Consider the following 26,425-nt stretch of genomic DNA (forward strand, 5'->3'; position numbering starts at 1 on the left):
GATCGAATTTATAATTCTCTCACTTCAGAAGATCTAAATAAGGAACCAGAGGCGAAGATAAAAAACATCTGTGCTCCAGGAATTACAATATAAAACAAAGAAATGCTCGATTAAGGAAACAATAAACCAACTAGACTTTTAATAAAGACAACACATTCATAAATCATAATAATATTAGTATATAAGTACTGTGAGTGGCAACGATTTTGAATAATTACTAAATGATTATGAATTGCTTCATGGCTTTCCATTTTAATAGATTTTTGTCCTTCTAGTCCTTTAACTTGGGCTATGCAACTGTTTGGACATCATTGGGCAATGTACAAATATGAGGTGAAAAAGGTAGGCCCAAATACAACCCGTGCACTAAACAGACTAATAAACTTCAAATGTTAAGGCCCTGCTACTTCTTATTTCATCCACCATGTATTTATTTATTAGCCCTGTGAAGAGTCTTTCCATTGTTCAATCAAGAATTCCCACCGTTTCTTCCTGGCAGGTTACTCCAAGTCCTGAGTGAGATGCACGTAAGCCAGACTCTGATGTACGCAAGGCAACATCGGGATGAGACAACAACAACTGAGCTCCTTGGTCACAGTTACTGGAGGTATTGATTAAGGATCGGATTAGGTTAGTCAGCCAGTGGCACAAGAATCACAGCACATAGAGGGACTGATAGCTTTTACCACATATGAGCAATTTTGGATGCAAATTCTGTGTAGTCAAACGACACAAGAAAGAAACCAAAGCTCTTGGAATGGTACAATTCACGATTAGTCATTTTTCAGTTCATGAAATAAATAGTAACATTGCATTGGGAGGATTGATTTATGTGGGTTTGCTTCAATTGTCGTATTAATTTCAAATATGGAATTTGCCCTCGAGTGCCAGAACTTTTGCATGCAACCCTGCAACTAATGCAGTCAGATGAACTCCTGAAAAAGGGAATGCACTGAAGGCGGATGTATTTGGAATGAGGATGCTGAAAGCAGGATGACAAGTGATCCCATACTGACAGGATGAACACAACACTGCATAATTCAACTGCACCTGCCAGCCTCCTAAAAAAAAAAACATTCGCTGCCTCAGACAGGACAGTGAAGATACAGTATCCGGCATCACCTACCAACATGTGTGCTCCTCTTCTCCAGCTGTGAGAGGAGCCTGAAGTTGCAAACATCTTCTCTGAGACTGGCTTGTTACAGAAGAAAAAGCTTAATCAGGACTAATCTGGCAAAGTGTAAGGTGAGAAGAGAGCTTAGATATAACCCAGACATGAGTCTTAACAAGTAAAACTTTATTGGAATGATACATTTTGCAAAATATTACTTTATGTATATATATATATTTTTAACATACTCATTGTGTTCTAAGGGTATCTGTCAAGTTCTCCAGAGGGTAAGATAGTTAAGACTGTCAAAGGCGAGGATATACAGTATTGTTTCCCAAAAGGTACAATAGACTACACAATCACTGTACCCAGGTCATGAGGAAAAAGATTAACGTTCTGTTTTTGCTGTTTTTTCTTTTTTATTATTATTTTTTAGCTGCTTTTTTTTGAAAATACAATTAGAAAATATGAACGTGAAACATCTCGGATGTAAAAAGTGTGATGCCTGAATAAAGCGTGTGTGTGTGTGTGTGTGTGTGGAAGTTTGATGAAAATAGAAGGCAAACAGGAGAAAAACTGTAGCACAGAGCAGGAGATAGCGTTTAGCTGAGAGAAATGAATTAAAGACAACTGAAAAAAAAACATTTATTTATTTTTTGTTTGTTTGTTTTAATGGGAAGCTAAAAGCATTGCGATAGCCTCAGTGTCTGGAGCAGATCAGACGGTGTTGCCTTCTACCCACCAACTCTGATATTGTCATTTGTCAGTACATATTACGTGTGCTGTCAGCATTATATGCGTGTCCTGAAAATTCTGTTAGAACAAATGAAAAACAGGAAAAAGGTGTGGCGTGTGCTTCACTATTCAAAAAAAAAAAAAAAAAATGGACAAATTTGTAGGTGATCCACTGCACTGTTTAGTGTGATGTTCTAATAAATGCTCTCAACAGAAAGGTTAAACAGTAATGCGTCCGTCAGCCGCGGAAACAATGATTTCTCAAACATGTCTCAGGTCCAGGGCATGTCTAAACCGTGGGCCGATTAACCTCATGCAAGAAAAACCAAGTTCGCCAAAGAAACAGGTATTATAAAAAAATAAAAATAAAAAAAAAAATACACATGTTCCCCAACAGCTCTGAAACATCTCCATCCGACATTCAAATCCTTTTCAATTACATTAAGACACTGCAAAATTAATTACCCAAGCCTACTGAAATCATTAAGAGTCAAAAAACATTCTAAAATTGTCATGTTACAAGACTTTATGACAAATAGATTTGATGCACATCAAACAATTCACAGAAGCTTTTCAGTGAGATGGACAAAGTTCTAGCACCTAGGGCATATATGGAGGGGTGGGCGGAGGGGTGAAGTGTACATCCCTCATCAAACCAAAGAAAAACACGTGTTCAGTCAACAAAGCAACAAGATTTGGTCTGCGATTGTCTTGCATCCACAGAAATAAACTTGGCAGAAATGGGACAGCTTTAGGACAGCTTCCTTAGTTTAAGTTGTTACATAGAAAGCTGGAAAACTGAAGAAACAAACAAACAAAAGTCCCAAAAACTTTGGGCTGAATCTATGTGAATGTGTCACATGTAAGGAACACAGAAGAGAAAGGAAAAAAAAAAAATATATATATATATAAAAAAATGTGAGACGCACGAGTTCAGTGACCATTATCTGCAAACCGGTGCCCTAAAATTGAATAATGAACAAAGCCCAGAGGAACCGCGACACATTTAACTGGGTCTCGCTCTATTTTCAATGGCGTCCATTTTAATATCAAACATGTTGTCCGTAACCTCCGGTACCTCAGCACACATAAAGCACGCCGCTTCTGCCGTCCTCCAAAGTGATATTGTACAAAAATAACATGCACGTGTTGTCGAAACGTTTTGCTACCGTTTTGTGTATTAAAATCCACCACCATCATAGTTAAATACAGAATCTGCAATGTTCTCAGTTTGTAAATTTGGTAGAATTTCTATATTTGTTTATTTATGAAATCTTAAGTCAGTTTCACAGCTATGAGACAATGTTGAAAAAGATGAATATTTCATGTTCTCTATCATATATATATATCAATATACATGTATAAATGTACTATGAATTAAATAAACAATAGTCAGGAGTGTGACCACAATGTTAGCTGCTGCTAAGTCACAGCTTTTTAACCCACCCTTGAGCACTAAATAACACACAAGCACAGAGATCGACATAAAAAGGACAAAATGATCACCAATAGGATTTTAAAATGCTCTAATAAATTCAGCTAAGAGAAAAACTGACTTAAATGCAGACCTCATGTTTACTTCTCCCAGGTCCCCTCGGGAGCAAGACCCAGACGAAGTTTACTGCCATAAATCATGTTCACTCTGATCAAAGAGGTCACCACCGCTTCACCTGCAAGCAGTGGCGTGCATCATCTACCCAATAATCATGCCACACTGAGCAGACAAAGGCAGGTGCAGAGAGTTTTCAAGCTTTCAACCAAACGCCGCCGCCGTAGCCAAATCTCTGCATCAATGCTTTCGACACAGTTTTCCAACCAGTTGGCATTATGATAGGCACATCTGTTGGACTTGGTATTGCTTGGACAGATTCGGGATGGAGAGGTGAATAGGGGGAAGGGGTGGGGACCGGGGTGACAAGATACAACAATCACTCTTATAGAAGCTTGTAGAGATGGCCCATTCAAAAAAAATAATAAAATTAAAAAAAAAAAAGGGGCCTAGCAGATTCAGTACCTTGACAGAAGAAAAAAAAATAAATCAATGCCTCAACCTGCAACAACTGAAAACGTGTCATTACACCATCAGAAAGATACAAGTCTAGCTGAACAGCCACAATCTATGCCTGTCCTTGTCGAGCCCCAGCCACAAACACAAAGGGGATAAATAAAAATGAAATAGGTAACAGTTGAGAAACAATCAGAAAAAGGCAACACTGCTGGTTCTGTTGGATCTTTCTTCACTTTGCCTACCTTTCCGCTGGGGGGATTTTAGATTTGTTATCCTCATCTCAAATAAGCAAGTTATCAGTCCACCCTAGTGCTTCCTGTCTTCAAACCCCCTTTTACTTTCAAAATCCCTGTCTCTCTTTCTCTCCGATACTCTTGGTTGAAATCTAGAACTCTGCGAACTCCTTTGCGCACTTCTCAGTGAAGGAGACTCTGATTTCCTCTTCCTCGTAGTCGTCAAAGTTGCTTGTGTCACCGGGGCCTTTGCACTTAGGAATAAAGGGAGCTTCCACCTGGAACACACAGCACAGTTAAACGGTCTTATGGAGAGCGCCGAAAGCCACAGACATGCAGTATACAATCAAAGGATCCCACTCAAATACTTGAAATGTGTTTCAGTTCAGATATTTTACAGTCACCTGGTCATTTCCTAGATTTCTCAAAATGAATTTCACCATTTGCATGATATGTAGGCAAAGAAAGTACTATTGGTACTAAGAGCGCAAGAGCAGGGGTTCATTTTCTGTTATAAATCAGGACAAAAAGAGTGAGGTTATAATTTTGTCACAATATTTTTTTTCTGTGTACTGTATAACAGTCTGTATTTTGATCCACTTCTATCCCTGCCAGCACTCGTTATATGCTTGAGTTCTCTTCTGTGTATCAACTTCCGCAGCTTATCTTGACAGGCTTAGAATGGGCTCATTTTAATGTGCTTTCTTATTATTTAAACTTTACTTAACGGATCTGACAGCTGTAACCGATTCAGGCTGTATACGACTAAACCTGACTTTAGATGGAACCAAAATGCGACACACTAAAAGTTTCCCCACTCTTGTTTGACACAGCAGGTCAGGCCCGTTCAGCACCGGGACCCTTGGCCATGCAGTTGTAAAATGTATTTAATATGCAAGGACTTCCCTGAAAAAGACGCTGCTGCAAGTTGCTTCATTGTTTCACATGCAAAACTGACTTCACAGGTGTGCACGTGGCCCGTACCATATGCACTACTGCATCCTAATAACAGCCACTGATGCTGGTGTTTGAAGTGCAAACTGATAACAAGCTAAAAGGTCTTTTTATTCTTTAACCCAGAGGATGTAGCATCCATGATTTCCCCCCACTTCCCTCAGTCCATCTTAACAGAGCTCAGGCCCACAGGTACTGGAAACTTTCTGGGCCTTGTTTATACAGTTTTAAGTACTGCAGACTCTCAGCCTTAATAGGAATATTGGTTTTGGGTTTGCGTACAGAGACTTCTCTAGATTCTCTAAATCTTTTAGTGATATTAAACAGAGAAGATGAAATTCCTAAATTTAATTAGCAATTTAATTCTTAACAATTTAATTTAATTCTCAGTAATTTAATATTGGAAAATGTTATTCTTCATTTTTATGTTTAAAGTTTGCCCAAATAGTCTTCCAAAGAGTGGTGAGGCCCTTCCCAGTCTTCTGACATATTTCTAGTTGCACTTCTGGCCTACTTAAAATTCAGAAATGATGTTGCAGTGCTGCTGTTCTCCTGCTGAATCCATCAATTATTATGTTAATACAATAGCTGGTGTGTGCTTTAGACATGTTTCCATGAGCCTACAATCCAATATCCTCTGTGCAGACTAGAGGGAGCACAGATGGTGTGAAATTACCCGTAGCAGCAGATGTAGACTGAAAACACGTCTACTGACCAAAGTTTCATTAAAACCAATATCCTTTCTCAGCACCGCTCTTCTTCCGTCTTTGCTGATTTAAAGGAGGAGGAGGAGGATTCTATTTGTTCATACTGCTACTGTATGAAGGCTGACATCTCACCTTCCTCTGGTAGATGGCAATCCAATCAGTGGTGGCAAACCACTTGTGGCCCTTGATATCGTTGACGCCGTTCCTGAGGTTTCCAAAGCGCTTGGTCAGGTCCACCTGGAGCAAGTTTCTCAACAGATCCTTCAGGTCCGAGCTGAAGTGGGATGGGAAGCGAACCTGCACATAGTAAAGGCATCGTAAGCCCATAGTCTTCTACCTCATGTCACAGTTTTAAGTAGGCTGCAGGACTACAGCCTGAGAGTCATATGTAGTGCTATGATCTGACATTATGTCCAGTGATTGTGTGTTTTGCTTTGAGCACTTCCAAGCTGTCTGACCTACAACTCACTACTGGGCCTGGATGACTGCAGTGTAGACACAGGAACAGCAGAGAAAGAGGCTTAACATTAGCCTGGTTGTGACATATCTACTTGTTGGCACTATTCATTTTGCTTTGACCCATCTGGTGCATGGTGGTGGCCGTGATGTGGATTATGTGCCTAACAAATAAATAAGTCAGTGAATCAGTACATGTCACTAGGCGTTATTTATTATCAGGGCTTCCCATACAATGTTAATACTATGGCGGCCTTCCAGGGTCTAATTTACTCTGCCACGGTCTCAAAACGAATCGGAAATATTTTTGCACATCTCAAACAACGTTGCGCTTGTGTTCTGTTCTGCCCTACTGCTCCCGGAAGCATCTCTTCCCACGTACGGGACTCACGTAATGTGAAGCTATTTGCGTTGTCCACTCATAAAAATTGACGTTTCTGCCACCTTTTAAAATCCAGTGTTTGTGTTCTTGATTTTTTAGACCATGCACATTTACAATTATTTTAAGAAAATAAGTCAAAACTCAGAGGAAGCAACACCATACGCACTGTGAACTAGCTTAACTTTATAAGAGCTAGCACAGTTAAATTGAAAGTCTACTGTTAGTTATAAATTAGATTTATTCACTGATACTTTATTTAATCTTATATAAAATGTTCCATAGAATGCCACGTCTCAATAGCATTATGTTTAGTATTCCTGTAGGTGAACTGCACAGGCTGCTGCTAACTGTCGCTAAATGCTATATCCGTGTTATTAAGGTAATTTAAAGACAGACTGATTGACTGATCTTATTCTATGTACAGACATTTCATATAGTGTATAAACACTTTTTATATAGTTGGGATAGCATCATATAATAATATAATAACATAATAATAAAGCCAGAATTAACAATATGTTAAGCACAGGATTTATTTTGATAAACTGGATTTGGTCTGATGCAAAGTATTAAGGTCTTTGAGAATGTTGTTAACTGAGCAACCAAGGCAGAATATCAACACAAAAAAATGAAAGGGTCCTTGACTGATGACTGATTCATAACACTTAACTAGAAATCTTAACACAGCCACCATTCATGAAACTAAGAGTGATGTGAATTTATGTGATTTGTTGCATGAAGTATTGACTTCATGTTTGGGAAACAAAAAGTTGCCGAAGATGCATCTGGTCAAGGTAAAGTATAGAATGAATGCCTTCACTGAACTTACCTTTCCTGATACAATCTTTTCGTAAATCTGAATAGGCTGGTCTGCAAAGAAGGGGGGGTAACCAGCGGCCATCTCATATATCAGCACCCCCAGAGCCCACCAGTCCACTGCTTTATTGTAACCCTGGAAAACACATAAGAGATTCAAAGGAAGTCAGATATATCCTCAAAACTCACACGGTCACAGCAAACTGTACCACAGTGTGGATGTGTGGTGAATATGAAATATGACAATAACCGCTTTTATTTGGTCTCGAGCAGTTGTCTAAGCATAGTTACAACGTGCCTTTGTGCCACAGAATGCAATCAAATGAAAGCAAAGCATTGAAAATGTAAGAATAACACAGCATAACGCATTATAAGGAGAATAACACACCTTACACCACAAGGAATTAATTAAGAGAAGCATATTTTATAATATGTGTTTGAAGTGAATTTTAACGGTCTGTTTGATCTTCTCCAGCAGATATGCCGACTTCAGGCTACACTTTATTTTATTTATTTTTTAATTTATTTATTTGATAGGGACAGTGCACATTAATGAACATCTATTCAGACAACAACAGACGTAGATATGCCAGATTATAGCAACAATGTTAATTTGCATCCACAATCCCTAGGCAGGTAACACAAAGACACACAATAAGAGCACATTACAAGACAATACATTACTAAGAAGATTAAAGTCAGTGGTTACAAGACTGCTTTTCTTTCAACCACTGCTTGACGTAAGTTTTGAAGGTTTGTAATGTGGGACACTCCCTTATGGAGAGAGGAAGACTGTTCCAGAGCTTACTGGCCTTTACAGAAAGAGCATTTTGTCCAAAGGCTGGTTTTCTGTGTGGGAACTCACAGTCCCCTCTAGATGAGGCCTTGGTCCTGAGACCGCTGTGAGACCTTTTTTTTTTAAAAAAAAAGTCAGACGTGGGAGGTGGGGCATGTCCATGTAACACCTTGTACATCAAACAAGCAAATTTAAAAAAAAATTAAATTCCCGAAGCTCAATAGGTTGTACTTTTTTAAGATGTTACAAATGTGGAATGACATGGGTTTTCTATCAAAGACCTTTAATGATTTTTTTATAGAGTGAATCTATGATTTTGCATGTATTTACACCTGCCAGTGACCAACATGTAATACAATATTCAATGTGTGACAGAATCATTGAGTGTAAAAACTTCCTAGCAGCACCCAGTGTTATGAAAGATCATATTTGTTTAAAATTGTTCGAACTGAATTTCACTGTATTCGATATTCTTTTAATGTGGCTCTTGAAACATAAGAGTTGAATCAAGTGTCACACCAAGGTACTTGAATTCAGAGACAATTACTAGTTCCTGTCTTCCCAAAAATACACCATAATTTGGGAACATTTGTATCCAGCCCATGGACATCCTTGGGTTTAGAATTCTTTAGTGAGCCAATGATGTTAGCAACTTCCAGCTGTGTTATTTCTTGTAGAGAAAAAACAGGCTGTATATGATTAATGGGTCTGGCAGTAAGAACAGACAGTGGAAACATTTCCGTTATCTCCCTGACTAAGTTAAAGAAAAAACGTTAAATTTGTTAGCTAGTTGGATTAGTTACCATTGCATTGTTAATTTTGAGCTCAATATTTTGTTTATGGATTAAACTGTATAAATATAGACTGTACAGACTGTATAAATATGAATGGTGGAACAGCTCCTCAAAAGTGAAGCCTGTATCCCCGGGAAAATAATGTCAGTTTGATCAATTGGAGGAAGTGGGGACGCATTGTCCATGTTTATATACAGTCTATGCATTAAACATCTATTGATATACTTGTTATCCAGTCCCACGAAACAAAGAGCAGCACTGCTCACCATGGTCTGAGCTCAACACTTACTTTACTGAGGATGATCTCTGGTGCCAGGTACTCTGGAGTCCCACACAGCGTCCAGGTTCGGCCTTTCACCCTTTTCGCAAATCCAAAATCTGTTACCTAAGGAAACGGGGCGCACAGCTCTGAGTATGCTGCAGGAGCACATTTGTAAAGATTAACTTAACAGAAATAGATGTTGATATTTGAAATGAACAAGCATGTAATCTTTACCTGAATGTAACCTTGCTGGTCAATGAGCAGATTCTCTGGTTTCAGATCTCGGTAAATGAGATCCAGCGAGTGAAGGTATTCAAAGGTCAGTACAATCTGGGCTGCGTAGAAGCGGGCGTGTGGTTCACTGCAATACATACATGCCTCAGTATTTACAGTCAACTAATGGTGTGTGAAAACATTTAGTTTAACTTAAAAAAAAAAAAAAGCAACTTACCTGAATCTACCAATCCTCCTTAAGTGTGAGAACATTTCACCTCCAGGCACATACTCCATTATCATATAGAGATTACTGTTATCCTGCAGTGAGATGATAAAAGTCTTACTTTGACATGCAAAACATATATACAAAACTGTGACCATACTTTGAGAGACTATCAGATGCAAACCTTAAAAGAGTGCTCCAGTCGCACCAGGAAGGGAAAGCTGACGGCTTGCAGGATACGTTTCTCGTTCAGCGTGTGTTCTATCTGCTTCAGCTTCACGACCTAGGAGGGATCAGGAAAAGTAAGTTGTCAAAATGATTCATAAAGTAATAACAGCAAAAAAAAAGCAACACTACTGCTACTTGATCAATCTGCCCTTTATGTTATCATGTACTTGTAACTAACATTTGAAGACAAATTCCAGCAGTAACATCAAAAGGTTGTAAAGCCAGGAAGGTTCTCGGGCAAGATTAATGCTGGTTAGTTCATATGAATCATTCTTTGTTCTCGGACTCAGTGGTCATAAAAAAGCTCACTGATGTAGACTTGGTATATAAGAATATCTATTAGGGACACATTCATCATTCACATGTAATTGTAATGTTTTGTTCTTTTAATCATCATGCCTCAGATGCACTCTACCTTCTGTTTGTCGAGTATTTTCATGGCAAAATGCTGGCCCGACTCTTTGTGTTTAACCAACATGACTCGACCAAATGAACCGGTGCCTAAGGTCTTCAAGCGCTCAAAGTGGTCCAACGCTGCAGTTTGCTGAGGGGCAGAAAGAGGAAACGGCACCCGTTATTTTTCTACATGACGTAAAATATCATAAAAAAGACCCCAACTACAAAGCAGTAATGTCAACAGCTTCTACACATTAACTTGTGGTATTTTAACGTGAATTAGCAATGATGTCTTCTGTTTGAGAGCTAATTTGAGGTGCACCCTGCACCCACAGGAATTTAAAAACATCTGATTTGACACAGGCCCAGCAGAGGGTGCCCTCCTCCTCTAAGCTAAAAAGGAACTCATTAGTTCGTGGGCGGGGGCTATTTCCATGGAGGGAACACGCATGCAAAAACAGATAGTCAGTTAACAGGGTGAAAATAATAGAGTGGTTAAAAATAGAAAATACATATAGAAGTAATGGTGTTTTACTTTCTTACCTGTGCTGGATTCTCCCATTTTTTCAGGAAATCTTCTTTGGCTTTGGCAAGAAACTCCTTCACTGCAAACAGAAACATGTTGTATATTTACAGAGAGTTATGGATCACAACGTAGTGTATTGCATCACGTAGTGTAGTCCGGCAAGTGGGGGTGAAACTTGTTAATGTGACTGTAGATTAACTCGAACGCTGCCAGTGATTAGCTGACGACGGAGCGCATTCATCCGTCTTCTCATCTCGGACTCCCTCGCGCGCTGGCAGCCAAACAGCTGCCTCAATCCCCAACCATGAAAGAAAACGCGCTAAATAATATGCAACATCCAGCTGCTGATGAATAAACCAGTTAACCCACTGAATAGAGGCAAATGAATCTAGTCAAACACACAGAAGTCCTCGCAAGAAGCCCTTGTGCAGAGACGCCACTTAAAAGGCTATTTTCTAAAGTGAAACAAAGCTATACAGGTATGGGTGATAGATAACCTCAGCTGTAACTAGTGGCTATTTCTATTCAGAAAACGGCCTTTAAGCTGTCTAATCACATGATAAGAATGTCCTGAGGTGTAATGGAGGACTTCAGGGTTACAGAGAAACTTATCAGAAGCCGCAGACTGGAGCTTTCTTTAACGCATGAAATAATACATAGAAGTGAAATACACGTGGTCAAGAGAGCAGTTTAACATGACGCTTACTGCAATCGGAAGCCATCTGATAAGGTGACAATACCAGCACATGCAAGCAATTATAGGATGACAGATATGTCTGTCGGCAGCTTATGACAGCTTGGCACATATACAGTCATATGAAGAAGTAGATTTTTGCCCTTATCTTTATGGTGATAATCACAGCACACTGTGGGAACATGCAGATACCCGGCCCTTCCTCATTCCCCCTTACTATCCGTACACCGGTAACAGCAGCTATGGGAGCACTGCCATTTCTGCTCATAGCCTTACCAACAAGATGGCAGTGGTTTCAAACTAAACAACCAGAACAAAGGCATTCACTTCAATTTACCGTTCCTACATTAGTGGGGGGAACACCAAACAAGCGTGGAGATCTGAGTTATGATTAACAATTTGGACACAAGATTTCACAAAAATAGGTCCAAGGCAGAAAAGTGTATAATCTAGCAAGAAAACGGTGAAAGTCATGTGAAGCCTTTCAAGATAATGTGGAATTTCTATCTGTCTGAGTGATCAATGCAGCCCGGGGCAGCGTTTAAATAAAGCCAGCCATCAACTGTGGAAGTGCATAGTCATTTATTCAACAGCTTTGTGAAAATGGATCTTTAAATGTAAGGCCTTGTGCAGCGATGTTTGAATTAGGAAACTGAAGCGAATGTTTTGTACAAAAATATATATCAAATGGTAAATGGCCTTGTTTTTAGTATAGCGCTTTTCTACCTACTGCTACTCAAAGCAGCTGGGGGTTCGGTGTCTTGCTCAAGGACACGTTTCGTGGCTCGAACCGCTAACCCTCTGGTTCGTGGACCTCCTGAGCCGCAGCCGCCCCAACTACATACGGATGTTTCGTTCAATATTTGCGCACTCAAAACCAGACAAAGACTCAGTCCTCGTCCAGCTAATGCGATATCCAGCTGATCTGAAGACAAGCAGCTCCAACAATAGGAGGGGAGAAAGCAAAGGCAGGAACGTTAAAGACCAAAGTTCACGTAAACATGTCAAGGCCACTGCTGCTCCCACACAGAGCAATGGGAGCAGAATGGTCACCAGGGAGAACACATTTCCAGAGAAAACTCCTCATCTTCTACATCCAAGCAGAAAGAGACACAAATGAACTGGCAATGTCGAGATTTGGAACTGGTCCCAAGAAATAAGCGCATGCTACCGCAAAAGTAGCTGAGGGCCAAATGGCAAAATCAACAGTTGTATTTAAGGAATGTTTTCAGCCTCGCTCAAAAAGTGTCTATTCGACGTAGAAGGCTGCCACGAGTAGCACAGGACTGCAGGTGATTAACTAAAACTGCACACAGCGACTTTCCTGTAACCCCAAATTCCTTACCATCTGGAAGGACTGTGGGTACCTCTGGAGCTGGAGCATCTGCCGAGCGCGACCCTGATTCACTTGAGCGTGAGGATGACTCCCTCTTCCCTGCATGCCTTCTGGAGCTCTTCCTGTCACACATTAGCCCTGTAAAGTCTCCCCGTTCTTCTTCCTTGGCCTCTCCGTCACAGCCGCTGACTCATGACCTAGCCTCCCCCTCCGAGAGCACGCTGATCAGATCACCAGCTCCACACGTTGACAAAAAAAAAATAAAGAAAAATAACAGTCGAGTGTCCTTGCAGACAAGCGCGTCTTCCGTCTATTTTGTGACTGTCGCTTTGCAGATCAACTTCAAACAGTAGCATCCCCCTTCAGTGTGCAGTCAAACGGAGAGTGGAGAGCAGTGTTGCTCCCGTTACACTCACACAGATCAATTGGACCCTTGCTTGGTTTGTATCAATATTTATTCTGTACACAAAGTACTCTCTACTGTTCTCCCTCATGTCAAACACACACATATGTGCACACAGAGGCTATATATTGATCTAAACAGGGCCATAGTCACCAGGGGGAGGGGCATGAAACTCAAGCTGGTATATTTAACCAACCCAGAGATGAGGTCCTATGGAAAACTAGGCCTAAGTAAACACCCTGGAGATGAACTAGACACATCGAGATGCAACTAAAACCGTCCCTAATTAGCAGGACCAATCAGACGCCACATCTGCGATGAAAAACTTTTTTTGAGAGACGAACTGGGTGTTTTCAAAAACATAAAAGTGGAAGTCTCAGGACACACTAGCAAAGCAGAAATGCACAAGCCACTGTGAAACTTTATTTTTTTTTTTCGGCCAGCTCAAATTCACCAGAGTCTGTGGAGTGCCAGGGCTGAATTGATTCTCCGAAAATCAATCCTACATCCCTCCCCTGGGCCTCGATGGCCCACTCTGACGCAAGAACAGGGGGGTTATATTAGGGCGTGATGACCGACATTAAAGTGTGAAGCGCGCCAAATCAGATCTCAGCCCACACTCAGCCTTGTTCAGACAGCACTGTGGTCTATGTGGTGAATAGGAAAACGATCAGGAGGTCAGACTGAGCTTTATGTAAACTGGACGACTGTTTGCATGCCTGGGAAGGTGAGGGATCCATCTTTGTCATGAGATGAATTCCAGGAGGGGATATTCACAACCCCTGACTAAAACTATATTTAATTGAAAATAGTGGTTCGCCTGATCTAATAAGGAAAGGTGTTCTTTACGATGCAGTATTCTGCCTTGAAAAAGTGTAACTAGTCTCTAGCTTAGTCTGCTGCAAAAGGTTACCGACTTCAATTAAGACACCAACCGAAATCATTTTTTTGTTTGGTTTATAGACCCATATGTGCATAAACAAAACGCGAAAGCACCGGAGAACGGCGCTGCCATGCTTCTTTGCTGAGTTCTTGTCTTAAACTCAACAGATGAACAGTGACTCACAGGAGCTGACCATCCACCAAGAATAAGAGTAATTTGATAGGAATTCTGACACTGCCATCTTTGACGTTGGAAAACAGGGGTCTCCGTTTAAAGAATTCACACGTTTTCTAAGCAATTCAACCCACAGCATTTACATAATTCATGGGATAATATGACAACTCCACGCCGCTGTCCTCAACCAAGTACAACCAGTACACACACTGTGCACTGATACGAAACGTCGCTTCATTTGACAAATACCTTCAGAATGGTTTTACCGTTTGTTTTTTGCCACTTTGTGCCGTTGCTTGGCATTATCTGTGGAGAGACACAAAGTAATAGGGTGAAAAAGAGGGGACGGCATGCAGCAAAGGGCACAGGCTGGAACTGAACCTGGGAGTAGTCTGATCAATCAGATGAGATAGAGGGGAGTACATAAATGGGTTTTATGTCCATGTGAATGCTCCACTGACATCACCACAAAAATATCCTCATATCTAAAATACAGAATATTCTAACTTTTATTATTATTCTATAGATTAGTCAGTAACAGACTTGGAATGAGAAATGATACCGATACATTTATACTGCTAATGATGGCCAGGTTGAGGGGAGGGGCCTCTGTGGATCATCCCACAGATACTTGGTCAGTTTGGGATCTAGTGAATTTGGAGGCCAGGTCAACACCTTGTTCTGTTCTTCATGTTTTTTTTTTAGTTGTTCCTAAAGCGTTTTTGTGTGTGTGTCTGTGTCAGGCTGCATCCTGCTGGGGATGGCTGCTGCCATCAAGGAGTGTCATTGCTATGGGGTGGGGGTGCCTGGTCTGGTCTAGGTGGGTGCTACATGTCTAAGTAACATCCACATGAATGCCAGGTCCAAAGGTTTCCCATTGCATCGTCACAAGATGGTCAATGTCATTTACTTCTCGAACTGTCAGTGGTTTTAATGTTGTGGCTCATCTTCGTATTTATGTGCACAACATGGAAGGCTTCGGTTATTTAAGCGGGACAACACCAAACCATTATGTTTTTACCATAACAGCAGTCCATCAGGAAGCATCTGACACATTATGAAACTAGAAATGTGACAGGTCCCCAACTGAACAACTGAACTCCTATATCAAGCAAGAATGGCAAAACATTTAGCTTTCTAAACTACAGCAGTCGACCTGCTCTGTTCCCTAATGCTTACAGTGTAGTTTTAATTCACATCTTACACTGTGTCCCAATTCATTTGGAAACTAGGTTGTAACAACATGTTACAAATGGAAAGTTGCTTTAGATTCTAGTTCTGAGTTGGCTAGTTGAATTACTGAGTACTCAGGAGTAGGCAGCCTGAAAGGACTGATTATCGTAAACTTTCATGTACTACTGGCTTTCACTCATGCATGTCGAGAACAGGTGAAACGCCTGCATCAGCAGATTTGTTGTGCAGTTGTTGAGTCCGCTATTCTTTGCACAGGAGTAGGTTTCAGACAGCGATCTCCGTCTTCAAACGTGTACACGTGCAGGGTCAAACTGCACTGTTACACTACAGCTGGATAATTAGTTCACATGATGTTGGGATCCAAAAGAAACTATTGTTCCTCGCCCCATTACCTAACTCCATCCTGAGTGTTGCTGTGCGTGCTGACGAATCTCAGATCATTCTCTGGCAGTGTGTCAGTTTTCCATGTTGCCAGTTCAGTGCTATAAGCTTGTCTGAGGCGGCTGATTGGCATTTCAACAGTAAGGTCCACTGTTAATCAGTGCGGGCTTATAACAAAGCCCCTTTAACTGGAAACAGGAAGTGATGTGCGATTCTCACACACACACACACGCACACGCGCACACACAAACCTGCCCCTGTTACACAAACCAGCTGTGTGCAGAGCAGGGGCAGGACATGAACCACACAGATATTTATAGACAGAAGGAGCTGCACTTGGACAGAGCGTCACCTCATTGTAAGGCTAAATTCGAAACACGCACCAATCAATACAACCATCCCTCGGCCTAATTGGTTGTGAGCACGCTCTTTCTTAGATGTTCAAGAAGTGTTATGACAGTGATGAATGTTTTAAGCTATCGAACACAACGAGACAAAACAATAGATAACAGAGCAGAGACGAACAAGTGGCTGCTCTGCTTGAGTGTATTTGTACACATGGACGTACACTTCATACGTCCTGGTTGCTTTTCTGAAATAATAAGCCAGTACAAGCAATGTACGTCACTATGAAGAGTCACAAGACACTCAACAGGTCATTAGATGAATTTAGTAACAAACATTATCAAGAAAACACAGCTTGGTTGTCAGTTTCAGCTCAGCCTGTGAATGGGTAAGCTAGTGCGACACAGCATCAGCTCCACCCCTAACCCATGCTCCTGTCCGGCTCCAGAATGAAAACTCACTCCAGCTGCAAGCCTCTAGCTCCTCCAGTGGTTGGTCATGTCTGCCTTCTCCACCGCCTATGTCCCCTAGACAGGGCCCGGCTCGATGAAACAGCCTTCCTGCCAGCTTGTGAATAACAGACATCATACAAGGCTGCAGGAAGCCAGCTGATAGCCTGCGTAGAGTTTCAACACTGCAGTACGTCCGAGTGTTTTACCAAACAAGAAATGTACAAAAGGTAATTCCAACCGTGTCTTAAAAGATAAAAACTTCAAGCGATCCTGTTTAGTTTGTAGAGCAGAAGAGGCGAAGACCAACAGTGCTGAGCCTGGGCTGGACCTTCCTTGCTCCTTCACTTCCTGCTACAGCTCACATTGTCTGTCCGCCCTGCTCCTTCCTGTGGGCAAGAAATTAGCTCCGTACACAAATGCAATAGCTCTCTGCTTGTCTTCCCCGGCCTGGAAAGTTCAGAGGTGGCACACTTGAACCAACTCTCAGGATACGGTCTTTCCACTTTCCGCTGAAACCAAAAAAAAGCTGCCATGTTGTCCTTAATCTCAAGCTGCTCTGTGGAAAATTACACTCCTGGGTGTGGGCTTTGGACCCCTGGTCTGCACCTGTCCCTGGGGATGAGGGTGGGCCTACAGTGATCAGGCTGATAAGGATGTGAAGCATGGCATGTGGGCAAACCTCCCAACCGTAAGCGCCTCCTTTCTCTGGTTTTAACCACCAAACCATCCACTGTCCTTTTCTTCTAAACCAGTTAGAGCTCTTGTGCCATGGCACAGAAAGTCATGGCCTGTCTACATGTTTAACCAGTGACGGGTTAACGTTGCAGAGAGGCTGGAAGCCATTCTTCACACTCACCCTCTACCAGCAACAAGGAGCTGACGCTCATTTCGCAGATACCTGTTCAGACTTTGCACACTTAAGCGTTATTTATGGTGTTATGGATAAAAAAAAATTAAACAGTGAGCTCCCAAGTCTTCTCTCGGACTCGTGGTCCTGACTGGAGGAAGGAAACCCATAAGTTTGGATTAAATCAACAACTATCATAAGAAATGGAAGTATCATTTCACCCAGTCGTCAAATACTGCAGGTCATGCTTGATTTTAAATAGTAATGAAATGTTATGTCTGGTTAATGTTCAATAAGTTTGTCCACAAAATAAAAGTTTTTGGGGCGAAACGATATACAAAATAAACAGATATCAGAGGATATCCTTCTCCACACAGCGCACACACACACACCCAGTGACACATACAACTGCCCTTGTTCTAAATGCTGCTCATCACATGTTATTCAAGAGACTCCTCAAGTCCTAAGTTTCTGCCTGGAGATGATCACTCTCATGCATCATATGACCCTGTCCCGGTGGCTTTTTCTTCCGCAGTTAACAACCAATTACCCTCTACACACTTACTGTCAAACACAGTCTGTGGGAGACAACGCTCCAGTCCACACTGCATTGGGACTAAACTCATCGCTCAATGTAAACATCGTGAACCAATATGTTCCCCGCCGCACACCTCTGCTTTGAAAGACACACACTTTTCCGAGCGCATATGAATGTTCTGAACTGCACTGGCAAGGTTATCAAAGTGAACAGCAGGAAACTGCACAAGGACTTAGGTTTGCAGAGTTAGTGCAGCTTGTCATGATCTTATGAGGGGGTGGGGGGGAGAAAAAAACATCCAAAACACATAAACCACAAGAAAACCTATGACTGTTGTATAATGCTAGTTGTTGTCATCCTCCATGGTACCTCAGAATATAACCTGGGGCTTGTAATCACGAGCTTTCCCACAGGAACACGGAATGAATAACACCCTATTGCTGTTGAGCCGAGACGCCCAGGGTCCCAGAGTAAAACTTCGATCAAGTTCTATCTTCCACGTTGTTTCACCTAAAGTTGACAACCCTTAGCAAAATTCGACATATCAAGTTGATTCACTGTCCCATAGCAGAAAGAAGTGCTTGGACGATGTGTCAGTACTGATGGTCTTTAAGCCTTGGTGCATGGTACAGGTGTGTTTCTGCGCCGCTGTCGTTATGGAAAACAGGAAACGACTCTAGCAAACCGATCTAACGGCACACGGCATGGTACGGTGAGCTAGTGCAACCATGGGGAAAGAGTACTCACCACTCTCCATCTCATTGCCCTTCTTCGCGGTGGGCGTGTTGCCCATGATGGCAGGCTGATGATGGAGTCCCTGGGCTCGGAATGAGTTCCCCTTTACAAGCCGCTGTGTGTTGCTCCACCGCTAACGCAGTCGCTGGACTCAATGAAGCTGGCAGCTACTAGCTAACAGCTATCATATTTGACTAATGAATGCGAATGTATCCCCGCGAATACCTTTCCTCTGCGAGTCCGGAAAACTCCAGCCAAGCAAGAGTGTCCAAGTCTGCACCCTAGCACCGACGCTTTAGGTTAGCTAGGCTAGTACGTTAGCTAACTCAAGCAGATAAAGCCAGCGGATGTCAGCTTAGTAGCGCGAGCTCGTCAATTTCCAAGCAAACGCGACCAAATCAGTGTGCCACTCGACCGTCCTCTACCGCAAGACACGGTTTGAGTTATACAAAAAGCCTGGACACAGGTCGTCGAAAGCTGTTTTCCGCCTGTCTGACGAGCAAGCTAGCGTTAGCTTCTTGCAGTCGTATCCTGGCCTGAACTAACCAGGTGCTATTTCCCAGTATGCAGGCCCTTTCGGCTGAGACCTGGATAACAAAACTGCCGTCCAGGTCACCGTTTTCTTCCGCCGTTGATTATTTAAATGGTTTTCTCTCCATTCGCTTCCAAACAAGCCGTCAAGTGCAATGGTTTCCTGCGGACGACCATCTGATAGTCGATTCCTCAGATCAACAGCCCACTTCCATTAATCTTCAGACCGCAAGGGAAACTCCAGTCATCCATCGACGGAGTCCCGCCTTCGTCCGTCTCTGATTGGCTCAAGGCACATATCGTTACGTGACATAACTCGTACGTCAAGTGGCGATAGGACGAGCCTCATCCATCTAGTCATTGCATTGATGCGATTCGCCTGTCAAATGGCTTCGTCCCGCCTCCGGGACTTGCTAGTAGCCAAAACGCCCAGAACTGTAACAGTGTTTTTCTTTTTGCTTTAAATTATCGCTATTAATATGATAAGACAGAATTTCGGGGGATGCATAAATCAAAGGCAGAAATGTTGCAATCATCCTCTCATTTGTAGTACACTACTGTGGAGGCCAGCCTTCCTCTTTACCTGACCAGTCTGTGATTGGATGTGACGTAAGCACAGGCTATTTTTAGTAAAATGTGAACATATGAGGGGAAACTGAGATATCTGTGTTACACTCAGTTCAGCTTAACTGTGTAGTGGAAAAAAATAAGTACATGCGTGGTGCTTATTTAAAAAGGGCAAGAGAAGAACCTTTGTTTCCATGGCAGATGCATTCTGTGGTAAACAAGTGAAACAAGCTAAACCAAATAATTCTGTGTAACATAGTCATAACAAATACAATGTTCTTTTATTTGCAACACAAAAATGCAGACACAAACAAAAAACAAAAACACATGATGGATGTACTATAGCCCATACCAAGACCAACAATCTAAATGGGAAAATGTTTAAGTGCAAATTGAACAGAAATATAATAGTAGATTATCAAATGTCTGTACAGTAACATAATGCAATTTATTCTGCTATTGCTTCAGTGCTGAAATCCTCTTACACTGGTACAAATCTGTCCTGCACCAATAAAAGGAAGGTGAATCACAGAACAGCTCTCAGTAACATTTCAGTTCAGGTGTATCATTTCAGAGTTGCCATTTCCATTCCATGAGTTAAACTACTTCAATATTGCTTTTAAACAGGCAAGGATCTTCCCATCTATAAATGATGATCATTGCAGAAAGATGTTTGTAATCTTCCTTTGAACAAATGCTCATTTGACGCCTAAGGTGAAGCTTCAGCGAAATAATGGCAGCTGTAAAGCTGGGATGTATGTAGATCCTTGCATCCACACTAGAATGTCCATAGGCATTGAAAGTAAGTTCTCGTGATGTGGGCAGCGGGCACCTCTATAAGCAGTCCATAGAATTATCTGGTAGTATCCCCATAGGTGGAGCCTTGCCTGGGAGACAGGATGGAGGGAGCATGGAGTTTGAAGTGGGATCCACATTTTCAGAGTCTTCCATACGTTCTGCGCAGCCTTCCCAGTTTATATGGAATCTGGTAACACGTGGGTTTGAAGCAAGAATATTTCTCTGGAGCTGAAAAGGGAACACATAAATAAAAAAATAAATACTTGGAAGAGGTAAATGTAGTCATTTAGGAACACCCCTCACAATATTCCCTTCTGGAATCATTCTGCACCAACATTTACCTTTTGAGGTCTTGTCTTTTGGACAAGAAAATTAATCTATAACTGTATGACAACTAATTATCATAGAAAATAACTGTGATCAGGAACCAAATATGCTTTGGCAAAGATCTGCCAGAAGAGTAACAGCAACATAGTCATACACATCATTTGAGTGCTGATGACAAACTGTCAAACAATGTGTCTCTGATTAGTTTTAGGACTTTTAGGACAAGGCTATATTTCTATATCTTCATTGCAATGTGTGTCTAATTATAACTGATTTTAGACCATTTAACTGCAAAACATTGGAAAATAAACAGCTTCAAAAAATAACTACTACAACAGCCTACATATAACTATGATTTTCACCAGTGCAATCCCTCATTCCAAATTCTTTTGCACCTGTGGGTGAAAGGTTTCATTCCAAATGTCAGTCAAGTTAAAAATGTGACACCTACAATCAAAATCCTTTGTCATTACACCAAAACTCAGAGTAGCCTGTTACTAAAGTCACAATTTGAATGAACCACTGCTTACAGAATAACATTTCTGCTTAACAAGTTACATAACCAAGGGAATGTGATAATCAGTCACAGCTTATTTTGTTCCAAAGTGCAGGCTCCTAGGAGCATACTGCTTGAGTTCATACAAAGCACTATGAATTTTACAAAAGTTGACTTTTTTTGAAATCAAAATAATTTTAACCTGTTTTTTCGTGAAACCTATATATTCAACTCATCATGCGGTTTGCAGATTTCTTAAATGAAAACTCACCCTACTCAAAGTAAACACACAATAAAATCCATTACATTACATGTTTCTAAGAAATGGTTAAGTGGAGCTGTGAATGTGTAGATCTCACATGTTTATGATTAAAATGGAAGAAAGGTTGCAAACCGTTTAATGCAACCAAGAATATGGCAACAGTGGTACACCGTTTCATTGAGAAACATTTGAGAAAATTGAATTAAAAAGAGGGTTTCTTCTGGAATAGGACAATGATTCAAAGAACACTTCATACTCCACCATGACCTGATTCAAGAAATACAAGCTGAAGCTACTGGAATGGTCCTCACACTCACCTGACTTGAACATTATCAGAAATCTATAGGTATATCTGCTGCATGTACAAGCCAGTCTAAAGATCATTTTTATTGGTGATTTATGGTGTTAATCAGTTTGTTATCTATTTATATGAACTTGAGTCAGAACATGATTTGAAACCATTCCATACAGTCCAGCCAGTAAAATGATCAGTCAGGCTCATGTTTGGATGCATGGTTCTGCTGCTTCACAGATCTGTTGTTGTTGAATAAAATGATACCTTCTGCAAAGCAGTGTTATGCTGTAAATCTTCTTCCCTACTATAGAAGCCAGCCCAAATTTCCCCCACCCACAAATCTTTTGTCAGGGAAAGTTCTGGAACTGCTCTGTGGGGAACTGATTATGCTCCAGCAAAGATCTATCGGGCCAATCAGATTCTTGGTTGGTGATGACAGAAGAGTTTCAATGACGTAGTGATACATGTCAACTGAGCACCGTTGAACTGAATTTGTTCACAACTGACATCATCAAAATTGCTCTGAATGGTTGTACAACTAGTCAGTTGCATGCAGAGGTATTTTTTCTCTGTATCTGTTGAAACATACTCCACAGCTCCAAATGTCATGGTACCAGACTGATACTCTGATAAGAATTGAGTCTTGATACAGCAGGCTAGGGTAATACACCCTCAGCCAAATATTCACCATTTGCAGATTTGATGGTCCATACATTTTCACAAATCCAGGCCTTTCATTTGCCGTCTAAATAAGTACCATGTCTTTCCCAATATGAAATGCTTATATTGCTGCAATTTCCTTTCATCAGTACCCGTCTTGTCAAACAGGGTGAGACTGAAAAAGTTCAAAGCTTTTTAGTAATGGTGTTGGAGCTGGGTAAGGAACTAGAATAAGAATATTGTACAGACCCACACTGCTTCCTTTGCTCTAAATGGTTTGTTTCAAGTGCTGTCACAGGTATGTCCAAACCAACTTAGCAGAGCTGTCTGTTTCATGTTGGTTGCCAACCCGAAACCAATTCCATAACACTGAAGTAACATGACAACCTTTATTTGGTGATAACAGGGTGAGCTATAATATCAATTTAGTAATTTTTCATATTGTTCAAAAGCAAAAGCGAAACATGACTCAGTCCTAAGTTAAATTGATTTTTAGTTTATTTATGTCCAAAGATGCTGAGTGACTCCAATACTGACGAGAGATAAGTGTAAGTGAATTCTCTTCAACTTTTCAAGCTGTATAGTCAGCCTCGTGAATGAGACCCACTGAATTTATTTTGGAAATGTATTATGTGGAGTATATAACATTGGCTTGAAAGACTTACTGTTATTTAGCTTAAAATAGTATAACAACATTTTTATATCAATAATACAATTTTTAAAATAGTTCACTCATATGAGTGACAAAAAGTCACAATATTTTCTGAAAAATTAGTTGTTTGCATCCCTGATAGAAAGACTTACTATTAATAAGTTAAGAAAATAAAGAGTGACTGTTACATTTTCCCAGTGGTGCCCAAAGTCTTGCATAGCATTCACTGCCTTATTTCAAACCGGTAATTTAAAGATTCAACAGTCATGTTAGCATCAGAACTCACAATTGTTCAGAAATCTGAACTCTCTCTACCTGTGTGTAGTCTGGCTTGATCGGAGGATTTTCGCGAAGTTCTGGGTCTGTGTATTCATTGTTCACATAGTAACCGATGCGAATGAACTCCTGGCCACGATATGTGCAAGTAATCAGCACTACAGTAACACCAACAGCATCACTTTCAGGAATCAGTCCGGTGTTTGGGGCATCGGCCTGTTAAAAGAAACACAACACAGACATGTGCAAAAACATTAAACGTACTACTCCCACTGACATTATGCAAAACAACTGTGGAGCTGCATTGGTGTCACAAAACCTCAAGGATGGTTTTCTGGTTCTTTGAAAGATGTAAAGGCGACTGTTTACAATATCAGAGTCAGTAAAATGATCAGTCAGGCTTATGTTTGGATTTGGATCAGTTAAAAAGCATCCTTTCAAGTTACAAACATTAGGTCAAGCACGGCTCTGTCATGAGTACTGTGTGTCTACCCTTCTTCTCAAACATACTACATGGCTAAAGCAGTGGTTCTCAAACTGGGGGTGAGAACACTGAAGAGGTAAAAAGCTACTGGGGTTGTGTGAATAACCAGAAGAAAAATATGGAGTAAAACTAAGCTGAATATGATTTGCATAGAAATTGTTTATGCTATTGCGGTGACCTTTATTTCACTGCAATTCAACTTGGAACCTTTTTCATTAGTTGCTTCCCCTCTTGATGAAAACTGGTGCAACTACTTTTGGCTTCTGAACACAAAAGAAAAAGTTTGAGAACACTTTTGTTTATTTGAGTTTTCCACAACTAAACACACCTGGAACACGAACATATGTCTCCCAGCAGGTACCGGGCCGACCAAGACCGAGTCGAGGACTTGGTCATACTCTTCACTCTCTGCTGAGCCAACATATATGATCTTCCACTCCAGATCTGAAGGACAAAGAGGAGTAAACTTAATTTGTTCCACTAAAAAGATCAACTGTAACAAGTGTAGCACTGAAAAAAAAATCACCTCAACAGTTAGAAGACCAACTGAAAGTTATTAATCATAATGAAACATAAGTAATGGAGTAGAACAAGAGGAAAAAGAAGGGCGAAAAGGAGGAAAAGAACAAGAAGAATAAAGAGGAGTGGCGGGATGGGAAGAAGTGCCTAAAATAGTAAGACTCATAGAGCACAATAACTTGATTCTTTTAGTTTCAAATTTAATAATCCAGCAGATACATGCTGGGACAGAAAGAAATGTGTGCAGATTAGACACTAGGTTAGTCATGTACACAGACTGGGGACACAAAAATAAATGTCCAGATCAGTGCAAAAAGCAAAACAATCCACTAACAATGTACATAATTACCATAATAACAATATGCATAGATACCTATTCACACTCTATAACGCCACAGTTATTTAAAAGTAATACATTTTCATAATATACCCATTAGCATAGTGGCCTTGTCATGTGGAAGGTATGGGTTGGGGGCACTTTACTGTGCATTATCAATATAATGGAATGGATAACAGTGGATATTAGCATATTTATAAGTTTCTGTTTTAAGTTAACATGGGTGACTTGTATCTAACATTTGAAACACATTAAGTGAAGCTGGGAAATGTTACTTTGCTATCGCCTTTTGAGACAAGCTACCTCTCACAATTCATCAAAAAAAAAAAAAAAAGATGTTCTGACTGAAGTTAGCTATCTGAGCTAATACAGTGTTAGCTGTTAGCCATTTTCCAGACTGAACTGTAGACGAGCAATAATGACAGCTATTCAGCGACAGTACCCACCTTCAGGGAGGTCCTCCATACACTCAAACGTTATTTCAAACTGAAAGGGGTTTCCAAAAGGACTCGGGTTATCTAGAACAGCTACATTCAACACCTGCACCTTCGCCATTGTTGCTGGAGCGCTAAAAAAAAAACGGACAAATCAAAAACAAACGTTCAAACCGGTTTCCCGGGGAATACCTCACAAGCAACACTACTACAACACGAGCGGTTTACTTTACGGCAACAGTATTATAAAGTGCATATATTCTATTTTAGCCAACTGTTGCTTTGTGTGTACAGCTACAAGCGGAATACTCACTTTGTCTGTGTTCAATATAACTGGGATTCCTTAAATTTGAGGACAGTTTGCCGCCCTGCCACTGCTATGACTCTCCTACCCAGGTTTCACTGCGGCTACGGCAAGCCGACGGTTCCCCACCATCAGAAGGAAGGCGAAGTGCCTCTACTGCCCCCTAGTAGATAGATAGATAGATAGATAGACAACTTTATTGATCCCTTTGGGAGGTTCCCGCAGGGAAATTGACATCTCCATCGCATACAGCACTGTCAGACATACATGTAGGAAACAGTGCAATAAGCCCAAATACCAAAACACCCAGTAAAGAATAATAATAATAGTAATAAAAATAAAAATAAATATTGTGACGACTGTACATAAATGGTTGTTGCATAAATATAGAAGTACCAGGTACATCGTTATTGCACATGTTGTAGGTTAATTAAAAAAGTCATTCAGCCCCTTTCCTTTTTGTCCTCCTCCCCCCAAATGAGTGGTGGTTGTACAGCTTGATGGCACGGGGGACAAAGGAGTACGATATCATAGAACGAGTGCCTACAAAAAAACAGTTGCTCATTGACTGTGTGAATTACTAACCCTCTGCAGAACATAAATGGACATTACATGTTCATATTTACAATTTTCAGTAGTTATTACGGTACTATTAGGG

The 26,425-nt window shown here is 40.9% G+C and overlaps 2 protein-coding genes across 4 annotated transcripts; both read right to left on the bottom strand.

Moving 5' to 3' along the window:
* Positions 1-256: 256 nt before the first annotated feature.
* On the bottom strand, positions 257-19,531 carry prkacaa (protein kinase, cAMP-dependent, catalytic, alpha-a; the record flags this gene model as incomplete). 3 transcript variants are annotated; one of them, XM_084570130.1, is made up of 10 exons in its annotated part: positions 257-4,365; positions 5,881-6,045; positions 7,416-7,538; positions 9,282-9,377; positions 9,489-9,615; positions 9,706-9,788; positions 9,878-9,976; positions 10,337-10,465; positions 10,861-10,922; positions 18,838-19,531. In XM_084570130.1, the coding sequence occupies 10 exons, from the start codon at positions 18,881-18,883 to the stop codon at positions 4,240-4,242; spliced, it is 1,056 nt and encodes a 351-aa protein (XP_084426256.1). In that variant the 3' UTR covers positions 257-4,239. The 3 variants fall into 3 exon arrangements, with proteins under 3 accessions (XP_084426256.1, XP_084426257.1, XP_084426255.1); XM_084570131.1 differs by lacking the exon at positions 18,838-19,531 and adding an exon at positions 16,715-17,111; XM_084570129.1 differs by lacking the exon at positions 18,838-19,531 and adding an exon at positions 12,883-13,006.
* A 651-nt stretch (positions 19,532-20,182) lies between these two features.
* asf1ba (anti-silencing function 1Ba histone chaperone) lies at positions 20,183-25,938 on the bottom strand. The gene is made up of 5 exons (XM_084570602.1): positions 25,777-25,938; positions 25,476-25,597; positions 24,502-24,617; positions 23,729-23,905; positions 20,183-20,949 (listed from the first exon to the last, which is right to left on the bottom strand). The coding sequence occupies exons 2-5, from the start codon at positions 25,582-25,584 to the stop codon at positions 20,758-20,760; spliced, it is 594 nt and encodes a 197-aa protein (XP_084426728.1). The 5' UTR covers positions 25,585-25,597; positions 25,777-25,938; the 3' UTR covers positions 20,183-20,757.
* Between the last annotated feature and the right edge of the window lie 487 nt (positions 25,939-26,425).

This window comes from Chelon labrosus (assembly GCF_963514085.1).
Source record: "Chelon labrosus genome assembly, chromosome: 21".
In the NCBI taxonomy this organism is placed as follows: Eukaryota; Metazoa; Chordata; class Actinopteri; order Mugiliformes; family Mugilidae; genus Chelon; species Chelon labrosus.

What these genes read in the sequence shown, in the direction of transcription:
- asf1ba (XM_084570602.1), bottom strand. Translation starts at nt 25,584, where the DNA reads ATGGCGAAGGTGCAGGTGTTGAATGTAGCTGTTCTAGATAACCCGAGT. An exon ending in TATGGAGGACCTCCCTGAAG is followed by an intron (nt 24,618 to 25,475) that starts GTGGGTACTGTC and finishes TTTGTCCTTCAG; the next exon opens with ATCTGGAGTGGAAGATCATA. An exon ending in GACATATGTTCGTGTTCCAG is followed by an intron (nt 23,906 to 24,501) that starts GTGTGTTTAGTT and finishes TTCTTTTAACAG; the next exon opens with GCCGATGCCCCAAACACCGG.